Source organism: Homarus americanus, unplaced genomic scaffold (genome assembly GCF_018991925.1).
Source record: "Homarus americanus isolate GMGI-L3 unplaced genomic scaffold, GMGI_Hamer_2.0 scaffold45698, whole genome shotgun sequence".
NCBI lineage: Eukaryota > Metazoa > Arthropoda > Malacostraca > Decapoda > Nephropidae > Homarus > Homarus americanus.
Genome location: NW_024735554.1, coordinates 5,774,037 through 5,793,259, shown reverse-complemented (window position 1 = coordinate 5,793,259; position 19,223 = coordinate 5,774,037). Strand labels below are relative to the sequence as shown.

Here is a 19,223-nt window from a genome sequence, read left to right as displayed (position 1 = left end):
ACAGATGAAGGTCAAAGGTTAAGATCACAGATGAAGGTCAAAGGTTAAGATCACATGAAGGTCAAAGGTTAAGATCACATATAAAGGTCAAAGGTTTAGATCACAGATGGTCAAAGGTTAAGATTACAGATGAAGGTCAAAGGTTAAGATCACAGATGAAGGTCAAAGGTTAATATCACAGATGAAGGTCAAAGGTTAAGATCACAGATGAAGGTCAAAGGTTAATATCACAGATGAAGGTCAAAGAATAAATTTTTGGAAGGTCAGTGTTGCTCCATAATACTAAACTTAAACTATACTGCGTCATTTGTACTGTCGTTAGGCTGGTGTTGGCTCCCTTTTTCTATACTGCTGGTCTTACCTTTCCCACTTGCGTTGTAATTACTGTATTGAGGTTGCTGAAGACAATGTCGATTGATTCTCTAACTACTATCGCTATTACCACCAACAGTGCTGACAGAACACTATTACAGCTGCCACTGCCTTAATGATTATTGCTAACACCACCGTTGGTAATAGCGCCGAGGAAAAAAAAACACTTAAAAGATACGATTTCAATCAGAGAATAAATAAAAGTAAGCATTCTGTACTAGGCAACTGAGGTTCACGGGACTGTATAAAACCCGGCATCACGTTTCATCGTCCTGCACCACCACTCCAGCTGCCAAGAGACTAACACAGCCAGCCCTACAAGACTCTACCGGCAACATGAAGTCCTGCATCATCCTACTCGTGTTCAGTCTGGCTGCGTGTGTTCTCAGGTGAGCATAAATTAAAACATATTAAACATAAATATTGTCTCAAATAATACTTACTCGTCTCACTGATCGAGAAGATGGCGATTTAACATGATATTTTACGTGTGAGCTTAATATTCTTGTGTACAGTGTGTGTGTGTGTGTGTGTGTGTGGTTGCTTAACAAACATACTGAAGTTTAATTAGATATCCAGAACAGGTAAATTTATCATTATGGTTTGGTGTAACATACTTATATTATATTTCTACCTTATATACTCTATAATGTCTGGGTATAGCACACATTATATATGTATTGAGTATGCTTTAGGTATAATATTATAGTATATCGGTGTATAACTATCACCTATAGAGAAAAAAACATATTAATTCCTCTTTTAACATCTGTCTGTATCTATCTATCTATCTGTCTAAATGTTTATTAATATATCTTTATCTATTTGTGTGTGTGTGTGTGTGTGTGTGTGTGTGTGTGTGTGTGTGTGTGTATGCAACGGCAATATTACTTTTTATAATTCTTATATTTAGTAATAAATCTCACTATATTAGCCCAAGTTACTAAGTGGCTGACGGGATACACTAAGGAATATATTTCGCATTAACTTGATATATATAGAATGACTGACTGACTGGATAATATTTTCACTATATTCTTCTCCTCTATGAAATGGTAATCTTGAGAGTAATATTACGCAATATTTATGATAATCCTTACTTAAAAACTGGTCAGGAAAAATACCGCTAGTTTTATATTCCTGTTTTACCGACAGCTTCACTCGGTAATAATTCTTTGTGTTCAGCAACTGGGAGAGACGGAGACAAAGAGCTAAGTAAAGTGAACAGGGCTGAGGGAAGGTCACCTTGATCTGATGAAACAATGGAATATGTGTATCAGATGAACACGTACGATGTATGTGTGTGTGTGAGAGAGGTCTGTTTATGCAAGCGAATGTTCATGAGTGGCTATTTCAATATGTATTTTGATTGTATGTCTGTGGGACTTTAAATACGTGTGTGTGTGTGTGTGTGTGTGGAAGCAGCCAATGTAAGTGTACCTTTAGGCGTGCGTGGTCGTATTTACAGCCTGCAGGAAGACGTTCGGCGGGTCAGTAAAAACAACACAATCACTCCCACAACCATAATCGTCCTCGCTGTGTTCCGGGTTCAGAAGTGACAGGCGCACCAACATCGTTTTTTTTTTTTTTCAAATCTTAAGCGAACAAGCAAAACCCAAAACATTGTACTCAAGTTCAGAATGTTTCGTTAAATTGCATTATTCCTCATAAACTCCCCCCTCACGTTTCTGCCAGGGCTTATGTGAGAATTTCTGGGGCGACACACATATCCAGGGAGAAGAAATACACACACACACAAACCAATGAATTTATGTCTGTCGTAACTTACAGTGAGCCAGTTCGACGTTTTCACATAATCGTCATTGAGTAGAGAGTAAAGGAACGCACAAATTCGTAAGTTTATCTCCCGGTTGTAACTTTTGTGAGCCATTGAGAATCGTTCATTCGTCGTCAGGAGGAGAAAACGAACGAATCTATGTGAGGTCGAGGCAAAAATGTTTGTGGTCTGGCAGGTGGACATAATACTGGGAAAAACTCGGAACCTGTTTGTTATTATCCTTCATTACCTAGCTTCCTGAAGGTCACATTGCCGCGTACATGACATCCAGAAGAGGAAGGGGGGAAGGGAGGGAGGAAGAGACTGCAGTGTTTCAGGCTTATTATGACAACAAACCCTCCCTGGTCACTACAACCTCGCTTCGAGTCAAAAGAACAATGGAGGACACACGAAGAATGAAACCCAAATAATGAAATAAATGAAGTATGTTTATGCGCACGCTACATGTTGATAATTTAACATAATTACATACTGGGCTTTACTGGAGAGAGAGAGAGAGAGAGATTTTATATAAATTAGATTCGGTAACCTCAACAACTAGGTAAGCAGTAATCCAACACTAAGAATGTTTCAGTATAAACAACTTAGTCCTCAAACCAATATGGTTTCACTATCCTTAGTTTTTATGACTTCATTTAAAAATTTATTTGTATATACACAGGCGTATTCAAAACACGTAGTTACATTTTTTACATGGCTCGCTGTGGACAGGTTCTAGTGTAAAAGTGTCTATATTTGGCGCCTGAGTGTAAGTGTGGGATGAAGTCATAATTATATTCACCACATTAAGCTGTCAGTCAGAAAGGCACAGCTAAAAAGACCTCCCCGGTATCAAGGTCACGCACCACTTTTTAAGCTTTATAAGAAAAATGGTATCGTGGCCAGGACTCCCCAGCGTCCCAAAGCATAGTTACTTAATTGACCAAGTAGAGAGATCTTCTCCACCTCCATAAGACACGAGTTATACACGTCGAGCACAAGCTTGAGTCTGGCAGTGCTTAGTGTAGTGAAAACATTGGACCAGCACACGATGGTAACATGACCCTATCTCCACACCCAAACAAGTGTGTGTTAACATGACAAAACTCCCGCAGTTTACCTTAAAAATTTTTAACATTTTGCCTGCTAAAAATGTTAGTTCACTTCAAATGAAAAACCGTACAGGTGGGCACTGACTTCACGTGTAACTAGAATTTTCATTTCTACTTTATTATCTGAGCTACTGCAGATGGCATGTGAAGACCAGATCATGACTTATGGTAACGTTTGGTTGTGTTTAGTCCAAGCAGTTCCAGGTGTCCTTGACCAAACTAATAAATGATCCTTGTTATTGTGTTTTATTAACTATCCTCATCGTCACTAGTTAATGTTACCTCTTACTTGTTATATTTCAGCGAGCCGAGTCCTCACCATATACCAGGCCATAAGTGTAATCCCTGTGTACCAGCAGACTGCAAACCTGTCACACCTTGTGCCTTTGGCATCACTAAGGACACCTGTGATTGCTGTGACATCTGCAGAACGGTAAACACCTCACACCTACAAACTATACTTACAATTCTCAAAGTCTGATACGTTATTGTGACTTATTTTTGTAAATATTGTGATTGTTATTTTTTATGTAAGTCTTTTGTTACGGTTTACAGTTGTACTATAGTGTAAGTTTTCCTATTTTTTTCAATTGTTGTTTACACTATTTTTCTTTATTATTTATTGTTTATACCGTATTTCAGAAATTCAGGGACTCCCATGCTCACTGCCATGACCCACACGCTGAGGACCACGCCGAATTTGATCATCATCACACCGAGCATGAAGAGTATTGCCGTGAACAAGGACACAGACCGTGATCACAGACACCTATACTGATCATGGACACGTACACTGATCACACACATGTACATTAATCACGAAAGCGTACACTCGTCACTCACATGTACACTAATCACGAATACGTACACTGACCACGCACATTTACACTAATCACGAACAAGTACACTAATCACGATGACATCCCCTGCGGCCTTATTTACTAAGCTTCTGTTATTGTTATGTTTTACCAATATAATCGCTTAAAGTGAATATAAATACCAATAATTATGCTTTCACAAGTACAGACATACGATTAATGACTGCAGGGATGGTATGTTAGTTAAGAATTAGATATCGGTATTACTTTAGTTTCCAATTAATTGATACTCGTTTTCTTTCATGCTTCGAGTTGTATTTCATGATCGTGTTCAATATGTACACTATTAAAATTTAAATGCAAAAGTTATGGTGTTTTTTCTCTTTTTTTTTTAAGCCTTTGTTACGATTGAGTGTGGTTGGGAATAAGATTATAAGAAAGGCAAAGGCAATGGTTATCAGATGGCGAGGTTGATTCTTGACACCACTAGAGGGAGTGAACTTTTGTTTACTCGGGCAAAAGAAGCTACAGCATGAGTTTCTATGTTATTAATCACAGAATGGTGTATGAAGTGTTCTGCCCGTCTCAGGTAATCCAAGCACAATGTTATGCTTCTTGAATTTATAAAAAAGACTTTCACTATGACTTATTTAGAACTGGTATTAGAGACCAACCCTAAGTCTAAGCAAAGAACTCTCCTGGAAATAAGCCTCTGGCAGGTTTGTTGGCCTAACATTTTACCATTGTTGTATACCTGCACTGCCTCGGGCTCTCGGCTCATAGGAAGCTGTATATGCGCTGTATTTCCACGGCCTTAGAACACCGTAACCTACAGTGTATATATGCCTGCTGACCTATATACCTGCCTAGTTTATATACAGTATGTGCCTATCCAATTGTAAACCTGTATGATAATTTTACTGAATATATTATCATTATTACTTTTATTATTATTATTATTAATACTAGGAGGTTAACCCGCTTATCCCATTTGAAAATGTGCGTAATATATTAACTTAGTTCTTAGGAAAAATGATGTCTGTTATATTTTGCATAACTGAACTGCAAGGAAAAGCACGTACTGTATATATAGTGCATTACAAGATTTTGATACCGCTAGACTAACGCACAGTAAGGTTTAGGATACAAGTACATCTGGCAGTATGAGCCTTAAGCAGATGTGAACAAAATTAAATGTAAAGTGTGCGGCCAGACACACGGTCACACTCCAGCACTACGTCTTAGACTGAAAAAGATGAACTGTATAACTGTTTCCACATTTCGCACCTGGTAGCTAAGTAAACTCCTATGTATACATCCAACGTCACAACCTGACCACCGGGGTCTGATAAACCCCCTTTTTTACCTCTGTTCTGTAATCCTTTTTTGGGTTACCGCTCACAGGATGAGTATTGGGTGCACAAAAAACTGGTTGCTGTCCGCAGCAAAATTAAAATATATATATATTGCAGTAAGAATATATTTATGAAAATTTACTAAATTATTGGACATCAGCAAAGTGAATTGAGAAACAATAACAAGTCTGAAGCATCACTCTACGACCCACGACTAAGGAATAGTGCTCCAACCTTATCAATTTTATGTGACGAAGAGAAGTAGTGAAAAAGAACAAAAATCAGCAGTTGACACAAACATATACTTGTCACCGCTTGTGAGGAGGACCATCCCTTGATTTGGCTACTTTGTTGAAACATGATCTGATGCCTTTACCAATCTCTCTTGCTGAAATTAGTGGGTCTTTCAACACCGAAAACAGATCTGTACTTTCAGATATACTGATTGAATGTACAGACTGCCAAACATTTATGTCTAAGCGTTGGTGGTAAAGCGGTAACGCGCCTATCCCAAACAATTGTGTCCTAGGTTCAATCCCCGGCCCAGGACCAGATGTGAGAAGGGTTTTATCCAGTCTGAACCTCCCAAACATAACTGGTTTTCACCGGGTTCCTCCTGTACTAACACAGTCAGTACAAAGTAACACAGAACTGATCAATCCCCCTCCGGCTGATGAGTGGTGAGGCGATAGATAACTGAGTTTTTGTGACATTTGATGAATTATTCAATCAAATCGGGTATATGGTCAAGGAGAAGCAAGAATATTGAACCTGTTAGACGTGTTGTGGAAAGCCGCCATGTTCCCTCGCCAGAAAATAAAGCTTCCTTGTGTAGGTTTATGTCTGAGTAAATTCTGTCCAATGCTCTACCACACACTTGCTGCTGGGGCTACACGGAGCAGTTACATGTTCAGTTATCAAATGAAGAGCTGCACACGAGGAAGATGACACAAGAATGATTCTGCAAACAATACATAGTGAGCTTGACACTGTTGTTAAGGTCACTAAATATGTTGTTAAGCTACTGGTGGCTCACTTCTCTCGTTTAAAGTGTAACAGGTTACTAGTGAGGACTGGTCGTCAAAGAAAAGATTAAACAATCCTATTGCTGAAGTGTTTATCAGTCTACCAACAAAGTCAGCCCCTGAACTGTGGTCTTCACATTAATGGATGTGACAAGGACATAATTTTTTAAGCAAATTACTCCAGGCACACAAGGAAAGGTTTTAGAGGTCAGTCATGACTTACTGAAGATAAGAGGGACAGGCATGGTCACAAGGCCTTAGTAGAGAGTTTGTTTGTTGCATATGTAGTGTGCTGCAAACAGACTCCATTGACACAACAAGGTATATTCCCTCTCGCAAAACTAGCAAGCCAGAAGATTAATGCCAGCAACTGTGCGGACATGCGCTCAGCTTCCTTCACTAAACCCTCCCTCATTTACAATAACGGGCCGAAACAAGTGTGAAGCTGTACTGTAGCCAATTATCACGTCTCTGATTCCAACCGTTCGTAATGTTGAGAAATATTATTATGTTGACACCAACAACAATATCAGACCCTAAGTTGTAAGTGTCGCAAATCTGGTCTGTTATGTCTAGCTGTGTGTAAAGGTAATGCTGATGATGAACATGCAGCTATGAACTTGGAATAATAGCAAATCAAATTAATTAACTCATGTGTTTAATTTTTTTCTTCCTGAGGTTAATTATAGTAATTTACATAACTGATTTCTGTTGATATATGTTGATCGTACAATGTTCAATAGGAAACTCACTTAATATTTGAAAATTTTGTCTTATTTATATTTCTCGAACCAGATAAACTATAAATCAGTGTCATTCATTTTTATTCTTGGGCTGCACGAACTTAAACCACAATAAACAAACGCGTAGCACCTGTGTGGAAGATCGTGGTGGCTTTAGTTGTTTATACAGTAGCTAAAACAACTATCTGTGCAGGTGGGGGTCAATATGTTCCAAAATTTTACGTGTGACGAGTGACAGCCCTCATATACAAAAACAAAATTATCGTCCATGGCCTCATATTGTTTCCCACAAAGTATGCACAGACAGTTGTAGATGGTAAGTGCGTTTCATACTATTATTTGTTGAGAAGCTGTTTGGGATTGTTCATACACATTTAAAGTAAAGCTTCACCATTTATCTCATGCCGTCCCACAGTCTTAATGGGTCCTAGTTTTAATGGGGGTCCTAGTTTTAATGGGGGTCCTAGTTTTAATGGTGGTCTTAGTTTTAATGAGGTTCCTAGTTTTAATTGGGGTCTTAGTTTTAATGGGGGTCTTAGTTTTAATGGAGGTCCTAGTTTTAATGGGGTCCTAGTTTTAATAAGGGTCCTAGTTTTAATGGGGGTCCTAGTTTTAATGGAGGTCCTAGTTTTAATGGGGGTCTTAGTTTTAATGGAGGTCCTAGTTTTAATGGGGGTCTTAGTTTTAATGGGGGTATTTAGTTTTAATTGGGGTCCTAATTTTACTGGGGGTCCTAGTTTTAATTGGGGTCTTAGTTTTAATGGGGGTCCTAGTTTTAATTGGGGTCTTAGTTTTAATGGGGGTCCTAGTTTTAATAGGGGTCCTAGTTTTAATGGGGGTCCTAGTTTTAATTGGGGTCTTAGTTTTAATGAGGTTCCTAGTTTTAATTGGGGTCTTAGTTTTAATGGGGGTCTTAGTTTTAATGGGGGTCCTAGTTTTAATGGGGGGTCCTAGTTTTAATGGGGGTCCTAGTTTTAATAGGGGTTCCTAGTTTCAATGAGGGTCCCAGTTTTAATGGGGGTACTAGTTTTAATGGGGTCCTAGTTTTAATGGGGGTCCTAGTTTTAAAGGGCCACAGCCTGAACACATCCCACTTGTGTCTAATATAATATAGGACTAGGAGTGTGTCTGTCTGTCTGTCTGTCTGTCTGTCTGTCTGTCTGTTTGTGTGTGTGTCTGTTCTGGGCAGCCAAAACGGCACAATCGTTTTTCATCAAACTTGGTGGAAAAATCGCAAAAAAAATTCGTAGAGTGGAACAAACCATGTCCCATATCGATGGTTTCTTTAGGAAGCCATTACATAACCATTTTATTTACGCTGCAAAACGATGCAAGTCTACGGACTTGGCGCACCCTCATTCGCTGTACGCTGTCAGCCCACGATTGCAGTTATCGTACGGCTGCCTCCTCCTCCCCCCACTTTTTTTCTTAGCCTACTTTTTTTTAATGTTGTTTGGATTAGTAAAGGAAGGAAGATGAGTAAATAGAAGAATAAAGAAAGGGAAACAGAATATAGTTAGAGATAACAGGTGGGGGGAGCTGAGTTTCATCATGCGTCTCGATGTGCAGTTTCAACGTTACCAGACGACCTTACAGCTACAGTGTATACTTATTCCTGTGGTTGACTGTACATGGAAAAGGAGAAGAGATAAAAAGATAATAACAGGATTGCATGGAGAAGATAACTACAATAGACACAGGGTGAATATAGACAGTGAAACAGACAGGAGGTTGACAAAAATAGACAGATTCATACATGCACAAATAGACAATATGGCAACTAACATGACAGACAGACAGAGCGACTGACTGGTTCACATTAGACAAACAGGCAGACACACGCCAACAACGGATAAGACAGACAGATTTGACGACACAAAGAGTACAGACGGGCTTACATTCTAACACCTCGCAGACGAACACAGTTGGGATGGCAATAGACAGAACGGATAGACTTGAGACAGATTAGAAGGCATTTATAAACAAGAATAACACCAAATTGACCATAGCTGCGTCAGTGAGGGTAGGTCTTACATCCACCAGCGTAAATAATAAGACGCATTGAAAACTAACACCCTCGCGCGGAAAGAACATCGATGGTCGGTCAGTCATGTGAGATGGGCCTAAAACTGACTAACGTAGATGATGACTATGATGACTTAACACAGGTGATGACTTATGCAGATGGTGACTAATAAACCAGAATCAAGGTCACTTCTCTTCATAATATAATTTATCTCGGAATGATAATCGGTGATTCATATTTTTTTTATGATTTTAACATCTCCTTATGGCGAATATTTCTTTAACTAATTATTCTAACCTTTATTCTATTCCTTCCTATAGTGTATTAGATACTGTAAAAATCACGACCACGACCATGATTATAACAACCACAACCATGAATATAATAACCAGGACCATGATTATAACAACCAGTACCATGATTATAATAACCACGACCATGATTATAACAACCAGGACCATGATTATAACAACCAGGACCATGATTATAACAACCACGACCATGATTATAACAACCACGACCATGATTATAACAACCAGGACCATGATTATAACAACCACGACCATGATTATAACAACCACGACTATACTTATAACAACCACGACCATGATTATAACAACCACGACCATGATTATAACAGCCACGACTATGATTATAACAACCACGACCATGATTATGACAACCGCGACCATGATTATAACAACCACGACCATGAAATATAACAACCACGACCATGATTATAACAACCACGGTAAACTGTACCACCGGACTCGCCACCGGGCACGAAGGGCCCACGATCACTTGTTTTAAAAACTAAACTAGGACTGAACCCCATTAGTATTAGGTCCCATTAGTAACAGGGCCCCCATTGGACACGTCACCATACCCCTTGTAAGTTCCCATTGTAAACAACCTTCTACTTAACATCTATTAGGAAGAACCTGAGTAGAACCTTAAAGCAGTAAAATGGAATAAAAGAAAGAAAATTGGAAGATGAAGAAAATTTGAAAAAAAAAAGGAAATTAGAAGAACCAATTGAAAGTAGGAAAAGTGCGACAGCGAAAAAAACAAATGAAGAGCTTGGGTGACGTTATCTTAGTTTTCGGTAAGGGAGGGGTTTCACAGAAGGAATATTTTAACACAAGAAAAACTAGAATAAAATAAATGCACTGAAACAGGTTATGTGAGACGTGATAATCTTTTACGGTTTCTTAGAGCGTTTTCTTAAGAGTTTTATTATACTTGGCCGTCTCCCACACCGGTGTTTTGGTACTGTAACCGAGCGAAGTGTTGTGTAATGATCCACAGCAAAGGAAGAGGGTTAAAATTAAGGTGAGTCGTGGGATACAATAAGCAGGTAACCGGTCGCCTGAGCATGATTTCCTCCATTTAACACACGCACGCACGCACACACACACACACACGCACACACACACACACACACACACACACACACACACACACACACACACACACACACACACACACACAGTTCTATTCCTGAAAATTACGTCAACTCCTGTTTGGGAATTCCCACTCTTGGCGTGATGTGGTGTGGTGAATTTCCAGGTACAGTTCAGAAATAAAACAATCCCAGATAAACCGCACAAAGAAATCGCGATATGATGGCAGCCAAGTCAACCATAACCACCCCCCCACCCAAAAAAAAAAAAAAAAAATCAATATAATTAAGATGCAGTTGTGGTTAATGAAGGCAAGGGATAATATCTGAGTTTTATTGAATTACGATGGTTCTCAATTTCTCTTGTACAGAAACGTAATGGTACGATGTGTGTGTGTGTTGAAGGGTCACATTATACGTACATGTAATATGTACAAATGACCCCCACTGTTATGAATTATGTAATGTTGACGTTAATATAGTTCTGCAGTTGTGTTATTTATGGGCATTTAATCATTTTAAATCACCTTTAATATTAAATTACCGATGTGACCTCTGTGTTGGCTGGTGGAGAGCATCACACATTCTCTTACCATAACTGTACAACACAGCCTTGTTCACACCTTATCTCTGACTATACACCAACCTATGAGTGAAATATACCATCCATGCGGGACATTTATAGGGGAATGTACATGTTAATATGTGTTCCGCCATGTGTGATGATGTATACAACTTGTTTACTGATTTTTATTGAAGCTGCGCGGCGCGTTAGGGACAGTGTGAATACAACATACAGTATACTGTAGTGGTGTAGTGTATGTTAATCCTTCAGTACACGAGGGTGGACGGTACCGCCTTCACTTCCCCAACTAATTTTATAGATTTCGTTTTTGTTTTTTACGGGGTTTAGCCCACCCGGGGACAGGTCTCTGACCCACATCGGGAATGCAATAATAATAATAATAATAATAATAATAATAATAATAATAATAATAATAATAATAATAATAATAATAAATAAAAATAAATAAAAAGTGAGAAACAATATATGTATGTTGTGTTGTCAATGGTAAGAGAACCAATTGAAACCCTGCAATTGTGTGTAAATGAGGCAGAAAGTCAGATCAGCAACCTGGGACTTGGTCAATTTTTGTGATGCCATATGGCAGCAGGGTCTACCATAGACAAAACATTCTGCTTCCAATATCTTCCCAGGCAGTAGTACCTCCCTGTTTGGTAGCTGCCTACTACTGTATACAGATGGGTTGATTGGGAGTATCCAGGATCAAAAAAAATTAAACCTTAAGACAGGATTTCCTAGAGTGGTGTCGACACAGGCCAAGGACGGGTATGCGTTGACGTAGGTTAAGTGACGTAAGTGGGGGAAAACAAGTTATCGATTTGTAAGCTAGCTATAAAAAATAAACCTTTAGGAAACAAATGGTGGTCCTAAAATAAGCCATTTAAAGTGATGCATGGAGAATAATATTAAAGTAGAGACAAAATTAAATTGGTATCGCGTTTGTGAGGAGGTGGCTATCCAGTGTGACTCTTATAAAGCACTACAGGTTTCCTCCAGGTTTTCCCCCCTGTCCCAACACTGGACAACGAAGGTCGTAATACAGAACAGATCGACCGCCCGACCCGTTAGTAAGCTGACAAGTGGTGACAATGATAAATAGGAAAAATAAGTGTAAATTATAAGTCTCCTCCTAAAGAACTTTATTGTTTTCTACAAATCCAATATTTACCGTTTTCTATTATCACCGTACACTGCTGGTTGCTAGGGGCGTTGTTAGGGACGCTCACCCAACAAAACATGGATGACGCCCCGGAAACAAGACGACGGGTGAGTTAATTTTTTGAGGTTATTTCAATGATAAAATTATAACTGCAACTTGTCCTTATACACTTCCATACATATAAACTTTCTCCACAACTCAAAGTGGTCACAACGTACTCCAACGCGTTTAAAATCCCCTGAAGCCTTACCAAGTCACTGGGATATGTTAGTGGTGTACAATAAGAATTTCACCTGAAGATTAGCCTTCCTATCTTATTTCGCCTATCGATTAAAACCACCCTATCGCTACCTGAGGGGGGGCTTAGGTTAGGTTAAGTTAGATTAGGTGAAATTAGATTAGGGTAGTTTAGGTTTGCTTAAGTTAGGTTAGGATAGGTTAGGGTAAGTTAAGTTAGTTTATGATTAGGTTAGGTTAGGTCATATTAGGTTATGATTAAGTTAGGTTACGTTAGGTTATGACTAAGTTAGGTTAGGTTATGATTAAGTTAGGTTAGGTTAGGTTAACATTAGGGTATTTTCATTATCAGGTAAAATAAGCTCAGGGCTAATCTTCAGGTAACTCAAGCTATTTTTCACGTAGATATTGTATCTGTCCATCTTCTAGTTAACATCACAAGTTTCTGTCGGATTACTAGTAGATATACAATATTTATTGCTACAACACACATGAGAAACAACACGAAATACATTGAGTGTTACTATTACTTTGTGTTGCAGTTCTTTGTCGGTCTAACACAATAACATAACTTCAAACTATATACGTCACTATATAAACACAACAAAAGGATATTGTCACACTTTTTGCACGACACCTCACTGATATTTTTTCTTCACAACGACACAATAAACACTTCTCGACGACCCATATACAAAAACAACTATTCACCATATTTTGTGAGAAGATTAACCGGATCGTAAAACTCGGCGACATACAACTTTCCAATTTCCGACGGTAAATATTTTGACGAATAAAAAATAAAAGTAATAACCGCCATGATAAAACTTCCCGCTCGTCTGACGACTAACTGACTTGTATCAATATGTGCCTTAGTATATTCCCAGACAACACTGTTATTTGATACACTTTGTCACACTTTAATGCTAACCTCACATTCACACAAGCATTATATTTAGGTATATTTTTAACTTTAGTCACAGTTGTCATGTATCGCCAGTGATTATAACTATACCTATTATTTCTAACCCCAACCACTAGCAACAAATTCTCCCCTCCCTCTTTCCTTGATAAAATAGTGAACTTATTACGCTATTTATCAGTTTTATATATCTAACCAACACGGGAATAAAAGATTCATTCCCGGCACGACTGACAGGATAGCGCACTATTCACTCAGGTAGTATAAACTTACTGTATAGTGCTCCGAAATAATGTTATTCTCGTTATAAATATTCCCTACGTGTTTGAAATAAAAAAAGGCTTCTTATAGAACTTATCAGAGTAAACTTAAGTATCATCGTAACTCAGGCACACCATAAACGTCACGGGAGGTTTATATTTATTTACCCAGACAAAAAGTGCAATGAAAATCTCGCACACTTTACATGCTAGTACACTTATACACCACTGCACATGTCTATAATCATCCAGGTTTTCACATGTCTTAATTTACTGGCCACAGATTGGGATTATCGTAGCCCAGGCATACCGTGAGCGTCGCAAGAGTGTCCAGTTCTCGTGTGTGACGCCAGAGGACAGCCTTGTCACCTTCCCCGCCTACACTGACCACAGCTTCCAACACCTCAGAAAACTTCACGAGAAGGCCGTACAGGTGAGTCATACCCGTTCATCATCATCAATTCAACATTATTATTATTATTATTATTATTGATCAAGTTAAGATATAGCCTCCAGGTTATTTCACCCAATGAATAAACACCCTATCACTACCTAGGGGTAAATTAGGTTAGGTTAAGTTATAAGACATTGTGGAATAGGTTAGGTTAGTTAAGACACTGTAGGATAAGTTAGCGTTAGGGTGGTTAATTATGATCCATTTGTATCCTCTTCCCCCAACACCCTCTCACCCTCCCTCCCCCTCACGAACACACAGGCAGTGGTGCAGGTGGTGGAGGGGACGTGCCAGACGGAGGTGAGGGTACCATGGAGCCGGTGGGTGGAGACGACCCCTTCAGACCCCCCTGGACCAGACGCCCCCACCTTCCAGATCTCACCTGAGGTATTAAACAGGTGAGAGATAACTAGGGGGGGGGAGATTCTAACAAGGTACTCAACAGAGAAAGGATGATTTTATACAGACCTGATTTTTTGTTCTCTAATATTAACACACACACACACACACACACACACACACACACACACACACACACACACACACACACATACACACACATTCCAAAACAGTCCTTAACCCTCTTTAAAAAAAGCTCTACTAAGCCTCCCGTTCAACACTCTTTAGGAGAGTTTCGCCAGCTAATGTTCGCTCGATGTCAGAGTAGGATTATGATTGTTTTCACCCCTTCGGTAGGTTGGAGGCAGTTGCAGGAGACGGCGACGGTGGACGTGCTGAGTGACGACTGGGGACAACTGGGGCTGGTGGACCGCTCAGCTGCCTTACTGCTCAAGCCGCTTCACCATGCCGGGCAGGTCCACTCTCCCAGGCCTGAGGGTACGTTGGCCTTAACCTGGGTCCACTCTCCCCAGGCTAAGGGTACGTTGGCCCCTTAACACAGGTCCTCTCCCAGGCTAAGTACGTTGGCCCCTTAACACAGGTCCTCTCCCCAGGCTAAAGTACGTTGGCCCTTAGCTTACAGGTCCTCTCCCAGGCTAGGGTACGTTGGCCCCTTAACACAGGTCCTCTCCCCAGGCTAAGGTACGTTGGCCCTTAACACAGGTCCTCTCCCCAGGCTAAAGTGCGTTGGCCCCTTAACACAGGTCCTCTCCCAGGCTAAGGGTGCGTTGGCCCCTTATACAGGTCCTCTCCCAGGCTAAGGGTACGTTGGCCTGCCTGGAGTCCTCTCCCAGGCAAAGGTGTACGTTGGCCCCTTAACACAGGTCCTCTCCCAGGCTAAAGGGGTACGTTGGCCCCTTAACACAAGTCCTCTCCCCAGGCTAAGGGTACGTTGGCCCCTTAACACAGGTCCTCTCCCCAGGCTAAGGGTACGTTGGCCCCCTTAACACAGGTCCTATCCCCAGGCTAAGGGTACGTTGGCCCCCTTAATACACCCTTAACACAGGTCATTTCCCCAAACTAAGGGTACGTTGGCCCCTTAACACTGGTCCTCTCCCCAGGCTAAGGGTAAAGAGAGAGAGAGAGAGAGAGAGAGAGAGAGAGAGAGAGAGAGAGAGAAACACAGGTCCTCTCCCTTATGCAGGCCAAGGGTACATATGAGAGAGAGAGAGAGCCAGTAATTGGGAAGAGATATAACCCCGTTTTCTGTGTACTGCCGTTGATGTAAATTTAAGCATGGTCTCCCGTCACCTTTGTCAACACAACATCAGTCGACGCTTCTCTCTTTGTATACCCTTAATCACTTCACATTCCCTCACACTTTTTGTTCCTACTACCAGGGGGGGCCTCTCACAGACTCTTGTTAGCAGTAATTATAACCTACCTCTGTCTCTTTGCCTGTCTATCTGTCTTTTTTTTTTGGAGGTGGGGAGGTGAAGATTTTTGTGTCAATTTGTCTTTTTTTTAAGTGTGTCTGCCTGTCTGTTCATTCGATCCCATTCTGTCAATTTGTCTGTATGTCTTTTTTTTCAATTATCTGTCTTTGTCTTTTTAACTTTGTGTCTGTCTGTCTGTCTGTCTTTAAAAACTGCGTCTGTCTCATTTTTTTGACCTTTTGTGTTTATTTATCTGTCTTTTAAACTGTATCTGTCTGACTGTCGTATATTGTCTGTCTGTCTCTTTGTTTTATTAACTGTAACACAACACAGTATAATTTGATTGTGATAGTGACGGTGGTAGTGAATGTGATAGTGATAGTGACGGTGGTAGTGATGATAATATTGACAGTGATGGTGTGAGTAATATCATAGTGATGGTGAGTGATGGTGACTGGTGTGGTTAGTGATGGTGGTGGTGATAGTGATGATGATGATGCTGGTGGTGATAGTAGTGATGGTGGTAGTGATAGTGGTGATGATGATGATGATGATGATGGTGGTGGTGATAGTGGTGATGTTGGTGTTGATAGTGGTGATGATGGTGGTGAGAATGACATTAATGATAGTGATAGTAATGGTGATTATTTTGTTTGAATTAAACTTTAAACATACAAGAGAGAGAGAGAGAGAGAGAGAGAGAGAGAGATATTAAACCGTTTATCTTTCATTCTTCTTCATCAGACGAGATGGAAGACGAGGAAGAAGAGGATGAAGAACAGTCGTCCCCAGACATACTAAAGCTGCAGATGTTACAGGTAATGTACACACACACACACACACACACACACACACACACACACACACACACACACACACACACACATCATCAACCCCCCCAAATGTGTGTGTATAAATAATTTCCTCCCGTCTTGAAACATCTCAGACGATGACGCAAACACTTCTTCGTTCTTGCAGCGTAAGATGATGAGACGAATCCACGAACGCCGCGCTGCTGCCGCCGCCGCCGAGTCTCCCCTCCAGCGGTTTCTGCGTCACTACCACGCCCGCCTGCAGGACCTCTATCCCGAGGAGGCCCAGGCCCTTGAGGAGTCCTTAGGGAATACCCGAAGAGTCTTTAAAGCTCCAGAAGAAGAACCTCCTCCTCCTTCTTCCCCCCCTCCTTCACATCCACCCACCGACGTGTCAATTTCCGACGATGAACTAACCACTAGCGAGGAGACCTGAGGTTGTTTGTTTTGCTGGAGGAAGCCGCTGGTTGGTGGAGAGCTGTATATGCGTCCTGATTGGTGAAGAGCAATTTCTTCTAATCATACGAGTGTTCTGATTGGCGGTTAAAATGTGTTATTTAATAAGGGGGATTCTAATTGGTAGAAAACTATGCGAATCTGATTGGTCCTGTATGAGATGAGATGAGATGTGTGTGTGTGTGTGTGTGTGTGTGTGTGTGTGTGTGTGTGTGTGTGTGTGTGTGTGTGTGTGTGTGTGTGTGTGTGTGCATGTGAAGAGGAGAGTTCTTATTGGTGCAAAAGTCGTTAAAAAGTATGGCTTATGGCTTCTATATTGGTCAAAATAATTATGAAGGATTAACAGGGAGATTAATGACACGTAATTTGATCATTTTTGGTGACCTTTGACCTCTGTATATCATCAAAGTTAGAAATAAGATCAAAACATTCCAAATCTGTCTCGATCTGTCTGTAGGGATTATCAAGAGGAGTGTTTACGCAGTGTTCTGTCTAAATTGGGTAGGATAAGTTGGATTAGGTTTAGCTGGATTAGGTTAAGTTGGATTGGGTTGAGTTGGTTTGGTTTGAGTTGGATTGGGTTGGGTTAGATTACGTTAGGTTAGGTTAGGTTGGGTTGCGTTAGATTACGTTAGGTTACGTTAGGTTAGGTTGGGTTAGATTACGTTAGGTTAGGTTAGGTTGGGTTGGGTTAGATTACGTTAGGTTACGTTAGGTTAGGTTGGGTTAGATTACGTTAGGTTAGGTTGGGTTAGGTTGGGTTAGGTTGATTTAGGTTGGGTTGGGTTAGGTTAGGTTGGGTTAGGTTAGATTTTGACCTCCGACCACTGTGAAGAATTACCAGACCAACAAAAGTGTTCATCAAATTACAAGATAATCCGACCTGGTAGTGAGGGATGACATTTACTGGTTTCTGTTGACATGGTGGAAGACAGAGAACCAGACAGACAGACAGACAAAGTGACTGACAGGGGGAAAGAGACAGAGACAGACAAACTGACAGGGGGGAAGAGACAGAAAGACAGACAAACTGACAGGGGAAAGAAACAAACAGACAGACAGGGGAAAAGAGACAGAGACAGACAAACTGACAGGGAAAAAGAGACAGACAGACAGGGTGAGAGACAGAGACAGACAAACTGACAGGGGGGAAGAGACAGAAAGACAGACAAACTGACAGGGGAAAAGAGACAGACAGACAGACAGAGTGACAGACATATAGGAAGGCATACAACAAAAATAATGGCTCTATCTCTATGCTTGAGAGAGAGAGAGAGAGAGAGAGAGAGAGAGAGAGAGAGAGAGAGAGAGACACACACACACACACACACAAACAGATAGACAGACAGACAGACAGGTTCTTACTCCCTGCCTGATCGTCTCGTTTAACTCTGAGTAGAGAAAACTTTTTCTTATTTAACTTGAACAAACTCCTCATGAGGTCATTTCTCAAGTACAGAGAGAGAGAGAGAGAGAGAGAGAGGGTAATTTCTCAAATAAAACACAAAGGATATATTGCCCCATCTCGTTGCTGCTGAGTGAAAGTTGTGAAAAGTTTGGTCCAGTGATTCTGGCGCGTACAGTGTGTGTGTGTGTGTGTGTGTGTGTGTGTGTGTGTGTGTGTGTGTGTGTGTGTGTGTGTGTGTGTTGTGTGTGTGTGTGTGTGTGTGTGTGTGTGTGTGAGTGTGTGTGTGTGTGTGCGTGTGTTTTCTTTGTCTATATTAAGGTAAATAATTTTCATTCTCTCTCACTCACTCTCTCTCTCCCTATACATACACACAAGGTACTGTATATAATAATGTATCTATACTTTACACAACTGGTTACACTATATACATCATACAGTACCTGGTTTTCAGTTGTATTTACGAAGTGATTCTGAACAGCATTTATATAACTAATTCTCCATTAAAATTAACACCCGCTCAGTTA

The 19,223-nt window shown here is 40.5% G+C and overlaps 1 protein-coding gene and 1 long non-coding RNA gene across 2 annotated transcripts; both read left to right on the top strand.

Moving 5' to 3' along the window:
• The first annotated feature begins 626 nt into the window (after positions 1-626).
• On the top strand, positions 627-4,446 carry LOC121871459 (insulin-like growth factor-binding protein 7). Its single transcript, XM_042373795.1, has 3 exons — positions 627-761; positions 3,565-3,694; positions 3,904-4,446. Exons 1-3 carry the CDS (start codon positions 709-711, stop codon positions 4,018-4,020), a joined length of 300 nt encoding a protein of 99 aa, XP_042229729.1. The 5' UTR covers positions 627-708; the 3' UTR covers positions 4,021-4,446.
• A 10,507-nt stretch (positions 4,447-14,953) lies between these two features.
• LOC121871337 lies at positions 14,954-16,841 on the top strand. Its single transcript, XR_006089861.1, has 3 exons — positions 14,954-15,063; positions 15,557-15,576; positions 16,768-16,841. It is a non-coding gene; the product is annotated as an uncharacterized LOC121871337 (long non-coding RNA).
• Positions 16,842-19,223: the final 2,382 nt, after the last annotated feature.